Source organism: Eretmochelys imbricata, chromosome 5, assembly GCF_965152235.1.
Source record: "Eretmochelys imbricata isolate rEreImb1 chromosome 5, rEreImb1.hap1, whole genome shotgun sequence".
Lineage (NCBI taxonomy): Eukaryota > Metazoa > Chordata > Testudines > Cheloniidae > Eretmochelys > Eretmochelys imbricata.
In genome coordinates, this window is record NC_135576.1 from 91,744,647 (window position 1) to 91,762,480 (window position 17,834).

At 39.5% G+C, this 17,834-nt stretch overlaps 1 protein-coding gene across 1 annotated transcript in view; it reads left to right on the forward strand.

Moving 5' to 3' along the window:
* Positions 1-14,090, forward strand: part of KIF27 (kinesin family member 27) — a 47,034-nt gene extending 32,944 nt beyond the window's left edge. The window contains exons 14-19 of the mRNA XM_077816389.1: positions 461-637; positions 4,345-4,560; positions 6,146-6,352; positions 9,184-9,382; positions 10,499-10,663; positions 13,005-14,090. Of these exons, the coding sequence (XP_077672515.1) occupies positions 461-637; positions 4,345-4,560; positions 6,146-6,352; positions 9,184-9,382; positions 10,499-10,663; positions 13,005-13,468 (1,428 nt within the window). The 3' untranslated portion in view covers positions 13,469-14,090. The remainder of the gene's footprint in view (positions 1-460; positions 638-4,344; positions 4,561-6,145; positions 6,353-9,183; positions 9,383-10,498; positions 10,664-13,004) is intronic.
* Positions 14,091-17,834: the final 3,744 nt, after the last annotated feature.

Sequence of the window (17,834 nt, forward strand, 5' to 3'; positions counted from 1 at the left end):
TAGGACCAGTGTACTAGTTTTCTGACTTCAGTTGTTAATGTAGCTTTTAACTTCTCATTTTCTTTTCAATTGCTGTTTTCTGACAAGTAAATAGTCTTGATGAAATGTAATGTAACGCCCTGTACCTGAGCTATAGAAATATTCTTAGGAAAATAACATGTATTTCAGCAAGGGCTGTTTTATACAAACATGTGCATAGCAGACTTTGCAATGTAATACTGCTGTGGTTTTTCAAATTTCTCCAGCCAAATAACTTCATTATCTTGAGTTCCAAATCAGGATTCTGTTGTAGAGTTACTGTTGTTAACACTAAGAATGTCAATTTTGGATTAAGTTATAGAAATCTGAAATTGATAGAATTATTATTCTGGATGAGAAAATAGTGTACTTAAAGAATGCTGTGCAAAGGATGTACTTCTGAGCCCTGACTATATCTTGCTATTATTTTTTTAAAATGTAGAAACAGGAAGAGCAAAGGAAATGGTTAGATGAAGAACTAGAGAAGGTTCTGCATCAACGTCAAGAATTAGCAGAACTGGAAGAAGACTTAAAGAAAAGAGAAGATATCATAAACAAGAAAGAAGCGTTGTTACAAGAGAAAAGTCATTTGGAAATCAAGAAACTAAGATCTAGCCAGGTGCTCTATATAATACTGTGTAACTATTGTTACAGTACCATTGTTTGAGAGTCCAGATAAAACATATTAGAAAGAGAAGCAGCAGTATGGGTCTCATGTAATCTGATTTCTATCCCTGTAATCTCAAGCAAGCCAATCTGTTTTTCTGTACCTCAGTTTCTCTGACTTTTTAAATTAGTGATAATGTAGAACAAAGATATTTCTTCACCTTCTGTAGAACACTTTTTTAAGTTCTGGAGACAAATTCCTTTATGCAAAAAGAAAAGGAGTACTTGTGGCACCTTAGAGACTAACCAATTTATTTGAGCATGAGCTTTCGTGAGCTACAGCTCACTTCATCAGATGCATACCGTGGAAACTGCAGCAGACTTTATATATACACAGAGAATATGAAACAATACCTCCTCCCACCCCACTGTCCTGCTGGTAATAGCTTATCTAAAGTAATCGTCAGGTTAGGCCATTTCCAGCACAAATCCAGGTTTTCTCACCCTCCACCCCCCCACACAAATTCACTCTCCTGCTGGTGATAGCCCATCCAAAGTGACAACTCTTTACACAATGTGCATGATAATGAAGTTAGGCCATTTCCTGCACAAATCCAGGTTCTCTCACTCCCTCACCCCCCTCCAAAAACCCACCCCCATACACGCACAGACTCACTCTCCTGCTGGTAATAGCTCGTCCAAACTGACCACTCTCCAAGTTTAAATCCAAGTTAAACCAGAACATCGGGGGGGGGGGGGTAGGAAAAAACAAGAGGAAATAGGCTACCTTGCATAATGACTTAGCCACTCCCAGTCTCTATTTAAGCCTAAATTAATAGTATCCAATTTGCAAATGAATTCCAATTCAGCAGTTTCTCGCTGGAGTCTGGATTTGAAGTTTTTTTGTTTTAAGATAGCGACCTTCATGTCTGTGATTGCGTGACCAGAGAGATTGAAGTGTTCTCCGACTGGTTTATGAATGTTATAATTCTTGACATCTGATTTGTGTCCATTTATTCTTTTACGTAGAGACTGTCCAGTTTGACCAATGTACATGGCAGAGGGGCATTGCTGGCACATGATGGCATAAATCACATTGGTGGATGTGCAGGTGAACGAGCCTCTGATAGTGTGGCTGATGTTATTAGGCCCTGTGATGGTGTCCCCTGAATAGATATGTGGGCACAATTGGCAACGGGCTTTGTTGCAAGGATAAGTTCCTGGGTTAGTGGTTCTGTTGTGTGGTATGTGGTTGTTGGTGAGTATTTGCTTCAGGTTGCGGGGCTGTCTGTAGGCAAGGACTGGCCTGTCTCCCAAGATTTGTGAGAGTGTTGGGTCATCCTTTAGGATAGGTTGTAGATCCTTAATAATGCGTTGGAGGGGTTTTAGTTGGGGGCTGAAGGTGATGGCTAGTGGCGTTCTGTTATTTTCTTTGTTAGGCCTGTCCTGTAGTAGGTAACTTCTGGGAACTCTTCTGGCTCTATCAATCTGTTTCTGGTGGCTGAACTTTGTGACTTTGTCCTTACCCATAACTATTTCACATTTGGGAACAATGTATACCTTCAGATCAGCGGCACTGCTATGGGTACCCGCATGGCCCCACAGTATGCCAACATTTTTATGGCTGATTTAGAACAACGCTTCCTCAGCTCTCGTCCCCTAAAGCCCCTACTCTACTTGCGCTATATTGATGACATCTTCATCATCTGGACCCATGGAAAAGAAGCCCTTGAGGAATTCCACCATGATTTCAACAATTTCCATCCCACCATCAACCTCAGCCTGGTCCAGTCCACACAAGAGATCCACTTCCTGGACACTACAGTGCTAATAAACAATGGTCACATAAACACCACCCTATACCGGAAACCTACTGACCGCTATTCCTCCTGCATGCCTCCAGCTTTCACCCTGACCACACCACACGATCCATCGTGTACAGCCAAGCTCTGCGATACAACCGCATTTGCTCCAACCCCTCAGACAGAGACAAACACCTACAAGATCTCTGTCAAGCTTTCTTACAACTACAATACCCACCTGCGGAAGTAAAGAAACAGATTGATAGAGCCAGAAGAGTTCCCAGAAGTTACCTACTACAGGACAGGCCTAACAAAGAAAATAACAGAACGCCACTAGCCATCACCTTCAGCCCCCAACTAAAACCCCTCCAACGCATTATTAAGGATCTACAACCTATCCTAAAGGATGACCCAACACTCTCACAAATCTTGGGAGACAGGCCAGTCCTTGCCTACAGACAGCCCCGCAACCTGAAGCAAATACTCACCAACAACCACATACCACACAACAGAACCACTAACCCAGGAACTTATCCTTGCAGCAAAGCCCGTTGCCAATTGTGCCCACATATCTATTCAGGGGACACCATCACAGGGCCTAATAACATCAGCCACACTATCAGAGGCTCGTTCACTTGCACATCCACCAATGTGATTTATGCCATCATGTGCCAGCAATGCCCCTCTGCCATGTACATTGGTCAAACTGGACAGTCTCTACGTAAAAGAATAAATGGACACAAATCAAATCAGATGTCAAGAATTATAACATTCATAAACCAGTCGGAGAACACTTCAATCTCTCTGGTCACGCAATCACAGACATGAAGGTCGCTATCTTAAAACAAAAAAACTTCAAATCCAGACTCCAGCGGGAAACTGCTGAATTGGAATTCATTTGCAAATTGGATACTATTAATTTAGGCTTAAATAGAGACTGGGAGTGGCTAAGTCATTATGCAAGGTAGCCTATTTCCTCTTGTTTTTTCCTACCCCCCCCCCCAGATGTTCTGGTTTAACTTGGATTTAAACTTGGAGAGTGGTCAGTTTGGACGAGCTATTACCAGCAGGAGAGTGAGTCTGTGTGTGTATGGGGGTGGGTTTTTGGAGGGGGGTGAGGGAGTGAGAGAACCTGGATTTGTGCAGGAAATGGCCTAACTTCATTATCATGCACATTGTGTAAAGAGTTGTCACTTTGGATGGGCTATCACCAGCAGGAGAGTGAATTTGTGTGGGGGGGGTGGAGGGTGAGAAAACCTGGATTTGTGCTGGAAATGGCCTAACCTGACGATTACTTTAGATAAGCTATTACCAGCAGGACAGTAGGGTGGGAGGAGGTATTGTTTCATATTCTCTGTGTATATATAAAGTCTGCTGCAGTTTCCACGGTATGCATCTGATGAAGTGAGCTGTAGCTCACGAAAGCTCATGCTCAAATAAATTGGTTAGTCTCTAAGGTGCCACAAGTACTCCTTTTCTTTTTGCGAATACAGACTAACACGGCTGTTACTCTAAATTCCTTTATGTAAGTGTAAAGTCTTATACTTTGTAAAATTTGGTAGATCTCTTTGCAATTTGAAAACAAAATATATTTTTTGGCTATTTGGCTTTAAAAGCAAAAATGAATAGAAATTTAAACACAGATTTCTTAATAGCAGGTGTCTTTATAACGGGTGATGACTAAATTATGATTCAACTTCAGCTTTCTACATACAGAAAGTTAAGTGTTTTATAGTTAGTAGTAAATATTTATATTATGATAGTGCCCAAAGAGCGTTGGGGCCCCATTGTGCTAGGTGCTCTACAAAAATGGAAAAGAGACAGTCCCTACCCTGAAGGGCTTGCAATGTAAACTATGTACAGTTTGGTTAATTATGGGTAGCATTTTTGTATCATTTGTGAATTTGGGTTTTTTTAGGCTTTAAACAAAGATAGCTTGAAATTATCTACCTGCCTGAGTATGCTGGACAAGGAATTGTGTGATAAAAGTGTGCAGCTCCAGATCAGTGCCAGTGAAGAGAGGAGACAGATTGTGGAAGAAGTTCAGGTTCTTCAGAAAGAAAGGGACCAGCTGCTCAGAAGAAGAAATAGTGTGGATGAGAAACTTAAAGATGGTAAAGTGTTATCCCCTGAAGTAAGTAAAAATAGCTATTAGTTACTATTTTATAATATAACACACTAATCATGATCTAAACATGTTTCCAAATATCAGATAACTAGAATTGAGAAATTTGAACAGTTTTTGTTAAAATATTAAAATTTTAAATAAGAAATTCAAAGGAATTAAAGTAGGTACAACAGTAGTGGCCTGGTTTGCTAAATAAGAAAGTTTAGGTTTGGAAATCTGTTCCAGCTGGTGTCTTGACAACCCTCCCTTGTTCTTTTGTCTGTGGCATACTGTTTTTCTTCCTTGAACTCCGAGAGCTTCTCCTTTCCAGATAACCATCACAATTCTGTCTTTAAACTGAAATAGGACTTTCAAACCTGCATGACTTAAATCTTTAGTTAAATCAGTGTAACTTTCTTGTATAGATTAGGCCTTAGAGACAGCTGTCTAATAGCTGCCACTGAAACTGACATCAGTACTGTTCTGGATTGGCCAGCAGGAAACGCTTATGCAACAAGTTCCTTTCCTCTCAAGGGAATTAAAAATACATCACCTTCATGACACAGTGGTCTGACATCTGTCATGGGAAGCAAGAGACAAAACTGCCTCCAAACTTACGTGTCTTGCTGCAGGACACAGCCAATTAAAACTTCTGAGACTCCTAGGCACATTCCGCTGCCTTTCCCACCATCCACACACTAAAAATACAAAACTAATAAAAAGCATTGTTCTGTCTTTTTGTGTTTCATTTTCATTTTCCTTCTCTGGCATAGCTTCATCTTCACTATGCTAAAAAGATACACGTTTGCAGATTGACCCTCGATTTCAGGATCCTAATAAAGTAGCTACTAAGTTCCTTTCTACTTAAAACAGGGAGTTAAAAGTAGAAAATTATAGCTCCCATGATTTTCTATGAAGATTATGTATATAATGTACACACAGAGCTATGCATGTTTATAGTGACTACTACTATAAATGTACTTTCTATTAAGAAGATCAAGATCTTTTAAAGTTATTTTTTTATGTGCTGCTTTCTTGGAATACCCACACCTACTAGTTTTCCAAATAACCATATAATTAAAAATTCGTACTGTTTAGAAAAACTTCAATGGATGATTATCAGTTTTTCGCAGCTGGTTCTTATTATGTTCGGACATTGCTTGAGGTGATTTATCCACTAATAAGGGCTCCACTTGACTTTTCATTGGGTTTTGTGAGAAGGAAACCTCACCTGAAATGTCCCCAAATTTCCATTGTGACAATAAGGTGTGTTGCTAAGGATATTCCCAGACTCCAGCACAGTGTGAGGTAGAAATCCTGCTAATCAGCATAATTAACTTAAATTAAAGTGAAGTAAGTCCCACTTACAGGGTATAGACCATCCCGTGAGTCCTCCACTCAGTAATGTATTGTATTTAACCCACTGTGAAAAAGGTCATTTATTTTTTTTAAACATTTTCCTCAATTTGTAGTATGTTATTGCATTTTCTCTCAAACAGTCAGAGTCTATATAATAAAATAAATTAACATATTAACGTTAGGGTATCCTGACTCTTGCGTAGCTTTTTAATTGAAATGGAGAGTGGCACCTCATTTCTGCTTTTATTTGTAGGAAGAACATGCCCTTTTCCAACTGGAAGAAGGGATTGAAGCTTTGGAGGCCGCCATTGACTACAAGAATGAAAATATTCAGAATCGCCAGCACTCACTTAGAGGCTCATCTCAAATCCTTACACAGAGCGAGGCCAATGTAATGGGAAAACTAGTTTCCCTGTCTGCTACTGAGCTTAGAGCTATTCTCTTCAAATACTTCAACAAGGTATGTTTTGGCTGATGAATAATATTAAACTGAATTTTATTTTTCACTTGTGTCGCAGGTAATAAAATGAAACAGTTCAATCTTAGGACTAGCCCTCTCCCCGAAAAAAGAAGAAAACTTCATTTTAAAAGTTGTGTTTTCAGTGACGATTGCTGAAGTTAGGCTCTGTCTCCCTATATTGTGCCAGATACTGTGCAGTGTTTCTCACTTCTGTAAATAGTTTTGAACTTTTACATGTCAGGTTTGTCAAGCTCCTTTCAGATGTTGCCAGCCTACATAGTGTTTACTTTCAGATGTGGAGGTAAGGGTTCCCACCTTTCCCCAGTGTGGTCCTGATCCTTCTAGTAGCAAGGAACTAGATGATTTAGGTATTGCAGCATTGGGGGTTGCAGTGCCTAACTTCTTTTAGGTGCCCTGGCACATAATGGAATTCACTACCACAAGTTAGGCATCCAGGCTCCATATACAGTGCATGGGCAGAGTTAGGTGCCTAGAAAATGGAAATCACAAAAGCATGCACACTGAGTTGGGAACAGACTAAACTAGCCAGTGCTAAGGAGAGGGGTGTGGCCTAAACCCAACTCCTGAAAGAGACCATAGGTGCCTATCTCTACTTGGGGTTCACAGTTGTGAGAAGTTCAGTTCACCCCTCTGCCTAATGTGGAGTAGGGATTTGAGTCTCCTACCTCCCAGGAGAGTTCCCTAACCACTGGGCTATAGATTATTCTGGGATGGGGCTCTCTCACTCTCCTATTGAAGTTGTTCTACTGTGCATAAATATTTAAATATTAATTGGGCCAGAGAGAGAGAGAAAGATTGACTCTTTAATGACTGTTTTTTCCATTATTTTGTCTGGGATTGATGTCAGAATAACTGGCTGATAGCTATCCTGGTCATCCCATTTGACATTTTGAATATTGGCTCAACGTTAGCACTCTTCCAGTCTTTTAGAATTAACATGGTATTGCAAGATTTATTCAAAAATTAACTTCAGTGGGCCAGAGACCTTCTCAACCAACTCTGTTAAGGCTCTGGGCTGCAAATGATCTGAGTTACTGATTTTAAAATGTTTATCCCTAAATGTTGTCAAACAACCTTCAGTTACTAATGGACTTGAGAATACTTAATCATCCTCATTTGAGATGAGTGCATCCTGCATCTTACAAAATACAGAACAGAAATATTTATTGAACACTTCTCTTTTCTGTATAGTTATTAACAATTTTACTATCTCCATCTAGTAATGAGTCTATATCATTGCTAGGATTCCTTTTGTTTTTAATATAGTTAAAACGCTTTTTATTGTCCTTGGCCCTACCAGCAATGGATTCTTCCCTGATATCTTTAGCCTCGATATCAATTTTCTGCACTTCATAACTCCTAACTTATATCAATTGCTATGCTATGTATTGCCCACTTTTTTCCCATTTGTTATTTACAGCTTTTTATTTCTAATTGTTTCCTTCACTTTTGCCACTGAATCAGGATTTTATTTTAGCCAATATTGTTCTATTAAACTCTCTTGGCCACCTAATAAACTCTTCTTAGAAAATTCCCAATTTTCATTCACTTTTTTCTAAATTTTTCTTCCCAATTAATTTTGCTCATAATTTTCCTCAGCTTTGGGAAATCAGCCCTTTTTTGAGGCTGTTTGTACATATGGAATATAATCAGGTCCCTAGGCAACCACCAACTTCCTGTCTAGTAATTCATTCATCTTTATCAGTCATGAAGTCCAAAACAGTTACTTCATGTTGGCAGCAATTCCTTTTATGTTAGAAAATTTATAATATTTAGAAACTCCATGAGGATTTATTACTGGCTGCATGACACCTCCAGCATACATCTCCTAAATTGAAGTTCCCCATAAGAACACAATTTTTCTTTCCATATGTTACAGACAGGTGTCCAAGAAATAACTCATCCTGTTCTCTGGTTGATTTGATTTTGTGGAAAGACACCTGGATACTGCAGCATGTTGGTGTGACACTGCAAATTCTGTGGCAGTTCACTTTTTAATTTAAATGTTTTAAAATGAATTAAATATGACAATTAATGCAGTTGTTACATTTAGCACTTGTATTTATTTTGATATTACATTCAATTTATTTTATGCTGGCTCTGTGTTTTCAGTTTACAGTATACTGCAGATTTTTTTATTGACAACGTATAACTGCATCACAAGTTTTCATGAAACAAGCTGGAGGTTTTGGCAGCTTAGTAGGTGACAACTGGGGCTTTTGCTACCTGAGGTGTGGGAGGCAGTTTGAGATTACGAGATAAGTACATTAGCTAGATATTTTTGTTAAGATTAATAGCAGTGAAATGCCAAATCACGTTGACATTTAAATTATTGTTTTTAAGTTTCAGAGTAAAAAATCCCATTGAACTGGACATACAGGTCACACCTCACAGAGCTATTGTTAGAGGCATTTACAAAATGAGGAAGACAACACAACATTAATTTACACTTGGTTCATATTTTTAAGGTTCTTCATAACCATATGGGCTAGACACATAATTTAAAAAAAAAAGTGCAATTCTGCAGCAATTTTTCATGGTTGTGGAATCCACCAGGAACAGGGGGGACCCTTCTCTATAGTAAGCCTTTCATAGTCTTGCTGTGGATGTGCAGTCTACTCTAGACCATTCTTTTTCCAGTCAATGTGTGTGTGGCTTATAAAGGGTTATTCCCCGTGGGTTAATGAATATTATATGCATTAAGCTACTACTTTCCAGTAAGTACAATAAAATGTTTTATTAAAAAAAAAAGTACATTCCTTCAAGATTTTCTCCCCTTTTACTCAAAAAGGGAATTATTTGTTTATTAGGTTGTTAGCCTACGTGAGGGAGAACGTAAATTACAGCTGCAGACTGAAGAGCTAGAAATGAGAGTCATAGAACAGGAAAACATAATACGCGAACTGGAATCGGCACTCGAACACCTCACGCTACAGTGTGACAGGCGACTGACCCTGCAGCAGAAAGAACATGAACAAAAGATACAGTTAATATTGCATCATTTCAAAGGTATTTGCTTCTTAGGGTTTCTATTGGCAAACACTATTTATTCACTATAAAAAAAATACTGCTTTTCAGTTGAAACTTCATACACGTGTAGCCACAACATACAGTTGTATTATTAATAAGCCCTGGTCTAGACAACAAACTTATGTCAGTATAATGACGTTGCTCAGGGGTGTGGATTTTCCACACCCCTGAGCAACGGAATTATACTGACCTAACTCCTGGTGCAGACAGCGCTATGTCAACAGAAGGGCTTCTCCAGTCAACATAGCTACCGCCGCTCAGGGAGGTGGAGTACCTATGCTGACGGGAAAAGCTCTCCCATCAGCGTAGGTAGTGTCTTCACTAAGTGCTACACCCGCACTGGTGTACCTGCGTCATTGCACCACTGTAAATGTAGACAAGCCTTAATTCTATTGCATGATACAGTGCTGGGGCACAGACACAATATAAGTTCTGGTATGAAAGGAAAACTCCGTTTTTAAAGTTTTTACACTAAACACAGGAAATGGAATGACCTTTTTAAAAACTGGAACTTGTTGATGTAAATGAGAATTAAAGACCATATTTTTCATGTGTTACTTTCACAATTACTCCCTAAAAAGTTAGTGGTCAAAAGTAGGTGCTGATTTTTGGGTACACAGCTTGAGACACCTTGGTTTTTCTTTTTTTTGTCTTGCCAGACATATCGCATATCAACAATTCTTGATTTCAGTTACATTTGTAAATAGTCAAGTCCCAGGTGTCTCCTGTTGGACATCCATAATCAGTGGTCACTTGTGCAGAACTACTTGTGTGAGTAAAGTGAGCAGATCTTGGGGCAAAATCTTCAAACTATGGAGATGGGCTTTGAGTCCAATCTTTTAAGATACTAAGTGTTTCCTCGCTGGGTACCTTCAACTCCCAGAAGACACCTGAATTCTCCCATTTTCTGGTGCTGTGCAGGGGAATCCTGTTAAGAAGTAAATTATAACTTTTACAATGCTAATTCTAAACTTTTGGGAGGAAACCAGCAGTGGGCTGTAGGATGTAGTCTGTAATTTCGTATTCTGCATTATTATTTGCATCTGTAAAAATGAAATAAACATTTTGAAGCTAAAATTAATGTTGTCATCTTAGAACAAGATGGTGAAAGTATTGCAGAAACCCTTAAACTGTATGAAGCTAAAGTCGAACAATTGGAAAAAGACTTGTTCTTCTATAAGAAAACCAGCAGAGAACTAAAGAAGAAACTGAAGGAGCTGGTGGGAGAGTCATTTTATCAGCTGGTGGCACCAACTAAATGTATGTGTTTTGTAGTCACAATAGAAACAATATACAACTTTTAATTGTAACATTTCAAAAATAGTTAATGCAGAGAGTCTCAAGCTTTGAACTTTTTACATTTGAGCAGACTTGAGCAAAGCAGTTTTTCCTCAGTTTAATTTTTAATAGTGATATCTGTCCAGGATGATTTATTGCTTCTGTTGCTTTCAAGTGAAAGAAGTCATTTGTTTCTAGTCTCAACAGTCTGCAATATGTTGTACCTTTAAAATTGCATTGGATTATTATCTTGCTTTTCTGGATTCTAACATTTCAGTATTCACTGTCTCAAATAGAGTTAAAAACAAAGGATTTTTATTAACTGAAAGCTTTCAAATGGTACTGTAGTTGACCCCACTGTAAGATGTCATTGTAAACTTTGAGGTACAGCAGTCCCTTTTTTAGATATGTGGTAGCATGGGATGCATACCACTGACTCTGAGGCAAGCACTGTAGCTGTTTCAAGTATTATGCTACACAGACATTACTTACCTCTTGGTGGGTTCTCATTGAATACTCAGAGACTTCTAGTAAGTAAAAAAGGAATCTTTACTAGGTCTAGTAGAAAGGATGTAGATACTCTAGGTATCGTGAATTAGACAAATACAATAAAAAGATAAACACATTAGTTCCTAACTCGGCTCTAGAGTACAGCCTAGGAGAGGGGGAACCAAAGGCAACTGTACAGTGGAGGAGCTTCTCAGGCCTATTACCTAGAGTGCCCTTTCTAGTCCATCCTACCATTAGAGGACAATTAAGTGTTGGCCTGTGTATCCCACTGACCAGTGTTCAGTCCTGTAGCATGCCTAGTTGGGGACCCTCTTCATGTTGTCTTTTTGTAATCCTGTTTAAGTGGTTGCTGGCCTCATGTCTTCTGGTTACAGGCTACTCCCCCCGACCATCCCTTCAGAGAACCAGATCACTGATTCTGGCCTGCTGCTCACTGATCCTCTGTTTCTCCCTGAGCTCGATCAGTTCTGCTTCCAAAATGTCACCTTTTCTGGGCCATTCTGGGTAACCTAGTGCCTCCTTTTGGCTGTATGCTGATCTGGGTCCCTGTCTCCCCACTCATCCCTGAAATCCTTTCCCTCTAGCTCATTTGAGGTGGTGTAATGAGCCAACAAGTTCATTACACTACAGAACATAAACCACAAACTCTAGTACTACAGGGGATCTGATTCTAATTGAATGTGGGAAAGACTACAATAGAGATTTTTAATTGTCAGGTAAGCACATTTTTTAGGACAAGTGAATTTCTCCAAAAACTAGTCCTGGTCATTTAATCAAAGAAAAATGTGTGAGCTCTGGAACAATCTAATTTTCCCAAATACATTTTTGATGGGAATGATATAAAATCCAATAGTGGTTCAGTTTTCTTATAATATTACCATTAAACATCTCACCTTGCCTTTCGTTTATTCTTGGATTTGTTGTTGTATGTGTTCATACAAGAGAATAAAATCTATTTTTTCTGCTGATTTAAATTTATTAGCCAGATTTTCAAAAAAGTCTAAGAAATGAACATGCACATTAAAATTGAACTTACAGAATTGTGCATTTAATTGCATAACTACAGGAGTAATTTTAGGTGCTGCTTTTGAAAGCTTGACCCATTATGCATCAGCCCATTAGGTCAGGTGCACTTACAAGTTAAAATAGTGAAGAGATAGGTATAAATGCCCAGACCCAGGGGTTCTGAAACTGTGGGTCGGGACCCCAAGGCTGGTGTCAGCCCTGGGCCACAGCAAGTCTGAAGCCCAAGCCCCACCACCGAGGGCTAAAGTTACATGCCCCCCGGCCAGGTCAGAAGCCTTTGGGCTTCAGCTTTGCCCCCCACCCCTGGGGCAGTGGAGCTCGGGCAGGCTCGGTCTTTGGTCCCTCCTCCTGGGGTCGTGTAGTAATTTTTGTCGTCAGAAGGGGGTCACGATGCAATGAAGTTTGAGAATTGCTGGCCTAGGTTGATGGAAGTAACAGCTAGTTACCTTCTGTCATTATACATGAGATGTTTGTTTAGCAGACTGAAAAAAATGCCACCAATGTTGTGCGAAAGCTTGTCTCTCTTGCCAACAAAAGTTGGTCCAACAAAAGATATTACCCTACCCACCTTGTCTCTCTGATATCCTGGGACTGACACAGCTACAACTACACTGTATACACCACTGTTGAATCATTATTATTGGGGACAGCTTTCACATTTAATCTTGTTAATGCCCTAAGACTGTATTTCCTAGTTTAATGTTCTGTAAAACAATGTTTCCTTGACTGGGAGGATTCTCATATGAATTGTATCCTAACATTTGCTTCCCGGAAAACTTCCTTTTAGATAATGATGCTGCTAACAGGATACTCAGCCAAGAAGCAGGAGTTTCTTCAGAAAAATTCAAATTGACATCCAAACCTGAAAGTAACAAACTATCAGGAAAATTAGGAGAAACAGACAGCCCAGCAAGTGGTTTAAAGTGGTGGCAGAATTCATACAGGCTTGAAGAAGATGTTTCAGAGCTAGTACACAATAGAGGGTGTTTATCAAGTAGTACGGAAGACCAACCAGGACCAGATGAAGTACACCCTTCAAAATCTCATCCTCAACTATTTTCTCATCCTCAGACAAAAGAGATCATAACACAGCTTCAAGGAGTAACTCCAGTAAAACTGTCTCGCCGAGAATTACGGCATATTCCTGCGTCCCAACTATCACTGAGGCGCTCCAGCCTTGGAGTTGGTGTCAATTCTGTTGCTGCAGATTCCATTGAAATGTCCAGAAAATCTAATGACTTCAAGATATAGTTATTCTTTATCACATTTTTAGCAGCACATGCTACTGGAATCACTGTATTACATTTCCTTTATTCATGTACTAGTAAACTAGCAGCCACATTGTTCTGTAACTGTTGATATTCAGAACACCAGAGATCATATATGTCTCTTGCGCTTATGCAGTTTCAAAGAATCTGAGACACTGTCTTATTGGCATGACCACAAACAGGCACATGATTAAAAAGCTTTTTATTCCTGAGAGAAAAAAAAAATCTTTATACTCCTTGGTTTTTCAAATCACTCTAAAAGTTCTGGTGCATTTTTCAAAAGTTAACATTAGTGAAGATTGAAGACTATTGAAGTGTACAAGAATATTCTGAGACTAAGGTAATTTCACTTTCATGGTTTAAAAACACATTAAGGTCCCTGGTAATTTGCAAAATACATAGTTTAAAAGCTTGGCTGCTGGACCTAGTAATTGGCAGTGACTGAATTCCCATCACTCATACTACATATCTTACGTAGCATATGCTTGATATCAGGATCTAAAACTAAATTCGTTCCTCGAAAGGCACATATGTAAATATTTCAAATAATTTTTAATTTTTCCTCAGTATTTAATTACTTACTCTTATGTAAGAGTTATATTGCATGAGCCAAACATGCCTTAAAAACTGTTAAGTCTTTTTCTTTACATGTTTATATAAACTTTAAGCTCTGTGCGAAACAAGTATTATGCCTTATTTGTGAAATTGATGCAATTACTTATTTCACTTTACTTTTTGTGGTTTTTGTTTGTGGGTTCGTTCTTTCTTTCTTTCTTTCGACGTATCTAGATTTGAAGTGTGATGTTTGTGTACTATTGAAATGGTAAATATGGGACCAAAAATTCAGCATTTTAAGGTAATCCAGCAGTACAGTGTAATACATTGTTATTAGTAATAATGGTTCACAACCTTTTAATTTAGAAGGAAATGTGAATCATTCTTTTAAAATCCAAATGTACTTCAGAGCAGACAGTACACAGATCCATTGGTTAACAACTAGTTTGTTTAGTTCTGAATAATAAGTTAAATAGTGTTTTGTAAGAGAGCAGTTATCATTCACAAGAAGCTAGTTAGCTGAGCTGACTTGAAGGAAGAGGCCAAGATTTCTGAATTTGAGTGCTATAGGTTAGGCACCTACATTCATATTTAGGCTCCTAAGTAAAAGTGACCTGATTTTCAAAGGTGATTAGTACCTCTGAGCTCAGCAGTTTTGAAAACCAGGCCATTTTTATGTAGAGACATAACTTTAAGCACCCATATTTGAAAACTTTGTCCTGAATTATTTGCTGCACTTAGCAACAGCAAATCCTTCCAGTCTGAACTGAGATTATTTGCTGATATACTTGGATTGAAGCCTCCAGTACAGAGCCACTGAGAGAAAGAGAATTTCATTTTCCCATGCTTCAGGCCATCAAAGGCCTGTCTACAGAGCAAATTTTACCATGTCAGGAGATCATGTTGTAACATGATAGTGCTCTGACTGTCTTATAACACAATTGTTGGTCTTTTCTGTATAGATTGCACAAAACTGTATTATAACCATATTGATGAACCATTTTGCAGCCCTGTAAAGGCCTATATAATTGTATCCTTGAAAACTGGACTTATTACATATTGTTCTGTAGAATTGTGATATAAGGGAGTTGGAGGTTTCTGGTTTTTTTTTAAACTGGTTGGTGGTTTTTGTTAGGAGTTTTTACTGTGCTGTAAGTCTAAATAATTGAGGCTTTGTCATGTTAAATTTTATATAAATGTATTTAATATATCTTAATACAGGTATGCTAAAGCAATACATGGAAATACAGTAAATGTATTAAAAAGCTTAATTTCAGTTTTCTACATCACCATACCAGCTGTATGAAACACAACTGTTAAAGACCTATACTGAGCCTTTATCATATACCTCAAACTATCTTATCTGTTAGCCTGCATTTAAATAGATCTGGGTTGATTTTGCTTTGTATTTTACACATAAAAATCCAACCAAAAATGTGTCCATATGGGCTCAAAAAACAGACTAAAATGTAGGATAGAATGATTCACTACTAAGTGTCACTGGATGCTCTGTGAATTTCTGTAGGATTGGGTGGGATTATTTACTTATCCAAGCATAATGGGCATTTACTTAAATGTCTTTAAAACCTGTTGCAAATTTTAAAAGATGTTTTACCTACTTCATATCAGATTTGGTTCCACGGCACATTGGTGTATATATTTGCACACATTGCATGGTGTATATATTTCCCCATATAGTAGAAATTGCATTTGTCCCTCTTACATTTAGATGTATTGAATGGAAGATTTGGAACCACTCAGTAGAGATATGGAAGAATTGTGAGCTTTGAATGGGTTCTGGCAGTCTAGATATGAAAACAGAATAAAGACAGCCTGAGGGAAGGGTAGCAGTGATACAGGGAGGAAAAAACAAATATGCTAAATGAATGATTAAATTCTGATTAGTATAAATATTTGAGTGAAAATAGAGCTGGGGTGAACAAAACATTCTTAACTTTTCCTCTCCCACTATATGAGAGAGTGTCCTGGTTTTTATTGGTAAATATAAGTGGGACTACAAGACTTTAAGTCCCACAAAGAAGCCATTTATTGGTTGTCTTCATGTTATTCACTAATTGGCATTTATGGCCTGTGTTTCACTAATGTGCAGCCTGGGAGTAAAAAGAATGTAAGGCGTTAATTTACAGTGATCTACCTGGCCACCATTCTTCTGACAATTGCTTCAGCTGTTATATGTCAATGCTAAAACTTAACTGCAAAAAAGAGAAAGCCCTTTAAAAACTGTTTGGCTGCTTGGGTAGCATTGTACATTTGAAGTTAAGTTAACCTGATTTCCCATCCAAATTCTATATTTATTACAATATCTAAACACAATAGTGGGTGCTGGAGGTCTATTGCTTTTTCCATTATAGACCCTCTTTTTCAGGAGTACAGACAAGGGGTGGGCAAACTTTTTGGCCCAAGGGCCACATCGAGGAATAGAAATTTATGGTGGGTCATGAGCGCTCACAAAATTGGGGTTGGGGTGTGGGACGGGATGCAGCTCTGGGGTGGGGCTTGGGATGAGGAGTTTGGGGTGTAGGAGGGTGCTCTGGGCTGGGACTGAGGGGTTTGGAGGGTGGGAGGGGGATCAGGGCTGGCACAGGGGTGCAGGAAGGGGTGCATGTTCCAGCTGGGGGTGCAGGCTGGAGATGAGAGCTTTGGGGTACAGGAAGGTGCTCCGGGCTGGGATCGAGGGGTTTGGAGAGAGGGAGGGCAACCAGGGCTGGGGAAGGGGATTGCGGCATGGGGAGAGGCTCAGGGGTGCAGGTTCCAAGCAGTGCTTACCTCAAATGGCTCCTGGAAGCAGTGGCATGTCCCTTCTGTGGCTCCTATGCAGAGGCACAGCCAGGCGACTCTGCACACTGCCCCATCCACAGGCACCGCCCCTGCAGCTCCCATTGGTGCACTGAAGGGAGCCATTGGAGTGCACAGGAGCCAGAGCGGGGCCAGGCTGTGGCTTCCAGGAGCCACGTGGTGCGGCCCCCGACCCAGTGCCTCAGACGGAGCGGGGCCGAGGCGCATGGTGCGGCCCTGACCCAGCGCCGTGGCCAGAGCACTGGAGCAGGGCAAGCCACATGGTGTGGCCCCTGACCCAGTGCCACGGCCGGAGTGGGGCCAAGCCGCGTGGTGTAGCTCATGGGCTGCATCCGGCCCACAGGCTGTAGTCTGCCCACTCCTGGTGTAGACCATAGTGAAATTCATCTCATGCATATGTTCTGCACCAGGCTCTGTGCACCCACTTAAACAATATATTAAGGGTTAAAGCCCAGTCCCATAAACCAGTGGGAGTTTTGCTGCTGTCTATAACAGGACAAGGATTTGGTTTTAGGAACTTAAGGTGAGATTTAAGAGGCACATAAGACTTCATATACATCTCTGCATTACAATGAGTTTCACCCTGCACGAATCATTTTTAGCCATATTGGGATGACATTTGGTATACAAATTCTGCACAAAGGCAATTTTATTAGGTGGAAAATGGCTTAAATCGGTTCTTATTTGATGAGGATTATTCTGTACTGGTTTCAGAGTAAGTTTGATATTCTTATTTTCAGACTCTCAGCATTAAACTTCTGAATTTAATAAATAAATGGTTAGGCACTTCTTTGTGGTGCCTTTTTTCCTCGTTTTAACTTAAAAGACAAGTTATTAAATCTAGAAATGTGAATACTGTTCAGGCTTTCCAGACCTTTCAAGATTTATAAATCCTTCATTGCCATGTTAAAGATTAACATAGGATCTCTAATTCAGGATGGAACCCTAAAGAAAATCTCCCACTGAGAACAGCTAAG